We start from the raw sequence: 2446 nt of genomic DNA, 5'->3' as shown, positions 1-2446 counted from the left end.
ATTTTTTCTTTCATGAAGATAAAAGAAGAATATAAAAATGCACATGATAAACAGTGAGGGGCCAGGGATTTAGCTCAGTGGTTCTGGCGCCTGCCTTGCAAGCGCAAGGTCCCGAGTTCGATTCCCAGTACCAAAAAAAAAAGTGATAAATAGTGAGAAGAATCACAAAACCATGCTGATAAATTGGATTGGAGTGTTTTCCAAAGCACAGTGCATCTGCAGTAACCAAGCACTCAAAGGCAGCTACAAAAGTTGCTGGGATAACAGAATAATTAACATAAAAATGAAAACTCATTCTTTTTCTTAGAAAAATTCATCTAAGTATCAGGCAGATTTCTTTCTCATTAATTTGGATGATATGAAGCTTTCAGAAGTAGCCTCAACATTTTTCAATTCTTTTTTTAATCCCTTTCCTCTCCTTTCCTTCCCTCCCCTCCATCTCTAAGTCCCATTCCCATTCCCATTTGCAAAAGATCTGTCTCCCTAGCTCCTTTCATCTATATTTTATTTTGCTATTTATTTATTCACTTATGTTGTATGTGTCCATCATAAGAGAAACCATGCAATCTTCAAAACTTTGTTTCTTATTTATTTCACTTAACATTATTGTCTCAAGATATATCCATTTCCCTATGAATGACTTGAGTTTATCATTCTTTATGGCAGAGTAGTACTCCATTGTATTCAAATACTATATATATTTTTACCCATTTATTTCTTGATAGACATATAAGAAGCTTCCAAGATTCAGCTATTATGAGAAATGTGGCTACTATGTCCTTCAAACATGTACTAATGGAAAATAAAAATTTAAAAAAGTTACTTCTGAAATGGCTGCAGGATCTATGACATAATGTAATAAATAATTTTTGTTGTCATAAAGGACAGTTTATTTTCATTATTTATAAATTTAAATCTCATTTTAATAAAAATTGAAAAACAAAGTTTCAAACACCTTTTTTTTCCAGTGGGACAAATATCTTTTATTCATCCTCTCTTATTCTGTATAAGATTGACATTAATCACAAAAGAGAATTTATTATACTATTTGATGAATTTACATCACAAATAGAAGCAGTCATAGAGACTCAATTGTGTTGGCAACAGCATCTTTGTTCGACTTTATGGTATGGTTTGGAATTCCTAGCAAATAACCTGAGAGTCAGTCACACATTTATATTCCATCAGTATTTTACTTCCGATACCAGAGATTTTTCATAGCATTTTTCATTTCTGAATTTCTCAGGGTGTATATTAAAGGATTCAGCATAGGAGTAATAACTGTAAAAACCACACTGATATATTTGTCAGCAGGAAAGGTAGAAACAGGTCTAACATAAACAAAAATACAGGGAACAAAAAAGAGGACAACCACGGTGATATGTGAGCCACAGGTAGAAAGGGCCTTGCGCCTCCCTCCCTGACCATGAGTTTTAAGAGCATTTAGGATGATTCCATAGGAGATGAGGAGAATGATGAAGATCACTGTACAGATAACTCCACCATTGGCCACCACCGTGAGGCCAATTAGGTAGGTGTCAGTGCATGCAAGCTCCAGCAATGGGTACATGTCACACATGAAATGATCCATGACATTGGGGCCACAGAAGGGGAGATTATACACAAACACAAGTTGAATCACAGAGTGTACAAAACCTCCAGCCCAAGACACTATCAAGAAAAGGATGCAAACACGTCGGTTCATGATGGTCAAATAATGCAGAGGCTTACAGATGGCCACATAGCGGTCATAGGCCATTGCCACCAGAAGGAAGACCTCAGCAGCAGCAAATAGGTGCTCTATAAAGAGCTGGATCATGCAGGCTGAGAAGGAAATGGTCTTCTTATCGCTGAGCAGGTCCATCAGCAACTTGGGTGAGTAGACAGTGGAATAAACAGCATCTATGAGTGACAGATATGTAAGGAAGAAGTACATTGGGGAGCCCAAGGAAGGGCTGGCAAGGACAGTCACCATGATGAGCAGGTTGCCCAGCATTGTTGCAATGTAGATGATTAAAAACATGACAAATAATGCTTTTTGTGCACTGGGATCCTGAGTGAGGCCCAGGAGGACAAATTCTGTGACATTGTTACTGTGCCCCATTCAGTCTTCTAGAAGCCTTGCTTCAGAGATGGAGCTCAAGGAAAAGTACCTGCCCAGAAACTGCGAATAGGACCATGGGTACCTTCTGTCATAGTGCACATCTTCCTCCTATGCCTTTTATAGTGGTGAGCACACAGCAATCATTTAGTTAATATAAATAATAATCATTTTATATCATCAATCATTAATATAAAAATAATCATTTTTCTATTTAAGAAGCCCAATAAACTTTTCTTGGTTATTCTATTTCTCCTCAGATGATTTTTTGGGTGAAGACCTACTGTTATTGGTTCTATCACTGTCATAGATGATAGTCTATAAAGAAGAGTAGTAAAAAACCCA

The 2446-nt window shown here is 36.9% G+C and overlaps 1 protein-coding gene across 1 annotated transcript; it reads right to left on the bottom strand.

The window, feature by feature from the left end:
* Positions 1–1147: 1147 nt before the first annotated feature.
* On the bottom strand, positions 1148–2104 carry LOC101710619 (olfactory receptor 4A16). The gene has a single exon (XM_004852598.4). The coding sequence runs from the start codon at positions 2102–2104 to the stop codon at positions 1193–1195; it is 912 nt and encodes a 303-aa protein (XP_004852655.1). The 3' UTR covers positions 1148–1192.
* Between the last annotated feature and the right edge of the window lie 342 nt (positions 2105–2446).

Source organism: Heterocephalus glaber, unplaced genomic scaffold (genome assembly GCF_053883595.1).
Source record: "Heterocephalus glaber isolate CG9 unplaced genomic scaffold, H.glaber_assembly_v1.0 deba00000592, whole genome shotgun sequence".
NCBI lineage: Eukaryota > Metazoa > Chordata > Mammalia > Rodentia > Bathyergidae > Heterocephalus > Heterocephalus glaber.
The sequence above is the reverse complement of the archived record's forward strand: the minus strand, read 5'-3'. Positions and strand labels throughout refer to the sequence as shown.